The sequence below is a fragment of the Fonticula alba genome (genome assembly GCF_000388065.1).
Source record: "Fonticula alba strain ATCC 38817 unplaced genomic scaffold supercont2.8, whole genome shotgun sequence".
Taxonomy (NCBI): domain Eukaryota; order Rotosphaerida; family Fonticulaceae; genus Fonticula; species Fonticula alba.
The window spans coordinates 1,278,087-1,279,372 of record NW_009242978.1 but is presented as its reverse complement, the minus strand read 5'-3'; the positions used below and the strand labels follow the sequence as shown (position 1 = coordinate 1,279,372).

At 63.5% G+C, this 1,286-nt stretch overlaps 1 protein-coding gene across 1 annotated transcript in view; it reads left to right on the top strand.

Moving 5' to 3' along the window:
• Window positions 1-719: 719 nt before the first annotated feature.
• The window catches only part of H696_04945 (hypothetical protein), a gene marked incomplete at its 5' end in the record, with an annotated part of 1,766 nt that continues 1,199 nt past the window's right edge, over window positions 720-1,286 (top strand). The window contains 2 exons of the mRNA XM_009498811.1: window positions 720-818; window positions 982-1,205. Of these exons, the coding sequence (XP_009497086.1) occupies window positions 720-818; window positions 982-1,205 (323 nt within the window). The remainder of the gene's footprint in view (window positions 819-981; window positions 1,206-1,286) is intronic.

Genomic DNA, 1,286 nt, shown 5'->3' with positions numbered 1-1,286 from the left:
GCAGCAAGAGGCAGAGAGCGAGGGGGAGAGGGAACAAGAGGGGGGCAGCCATGCCCAAAGCATGCCCATCTTCCATGCGGGGAGAGGCCCACACGCGAAAGGCCTCACGCTTAGACACTGCGCCATGTGGGGGCGTGGGCGTTGAAGAGACAAGAAACAACATACACACATACACACGAGCCCACGCGCCCATGCGGAAGAAGAGGGCAGCCAGCAAAAAGGGGCAAAATGTGGACCCCCAGTGTTTTCCTCCACCCCGCTTGCTGGTGTGCTCTCGCCCCTTTTTGCCTCCCCGGCAAATATGTTCTCCCCTTGTTAACTAGATCGGAGAGATATTCAATAAATGGATATTTATTAATAGTCCCGCATTTTGCCTCATTTTCGGAAGCAAACTCAAATAGCCGTATGCCGTCGTTGCTTTGTCCCAAATCCACGCGCGAAGATCCAAGGACCATTCTTCTGGCGGTCACACCCCGCCGCACGCCGGCCGTTCTCCCGGCCGAGGGACCGGAACCGCGGTGGGGGGGGGGGGGAATGGGCCGAGGGAGGGGCCGGCCCCGCGGCGGGATCTATTCTTCGGCAGCGGCACAAGTGTGGCCCCTGGCGCGGCCGGGGGGCGAGGGTAGATCCCCTCCTCTCGCCGGCTCTTCGCATCCCCTTTTTTTTTTTCGTTGCCCCCCGCCTCCCGCCCCCCCCCTCCCCCTCTCCGTCCGCACACAATGTCCGCTCCCGTCGCACGGGCTCGACAGTTGGGGGCCCTCCTGTTCCTGGCCCTGCTGGCGCTCGCCTGGCCACATGCCAGAGCCATGAAACCTACTGTGTGTTTGCCGGGCCTCTTGCCCTCTTCCCGCCGGCCGGCCCCATGGCCATCGCCCGTTGTGTCCTCTCTCATTGCTATCCCCGGCTGTGGTCTGACCTCTGCCCCTCTTCCTCCGCGTCCCTTCCTCTCGGCCCCCCTCGGCCGCGACACCCGTCCCGCAGCCCGACAAGCCCAACAACAATTACTGCTCAACCGACACCCTTGCCGGGTGCGACCGACTCCGCGATGCCCTGGCCACCCAGCCCGACTATCGGGTCGGGGATGTGGTTCGTGTGTCGTTGTTGGCCGACAACCCCGACCTCGGGCCCCTCTTCGCGGAGTACTTTGTCACTGTGGACAAGCTGGCCGTCCTGACCATCCCGGAGTGTGCGCCCTCCTCATGCTCGTGCCTCGGCCTTTTTTCTCCCTGCATTCCCACCTCCCCCGCCCCCCCCCCTTTTTTTCACTGTCCTCTGCCGCGTGTGGG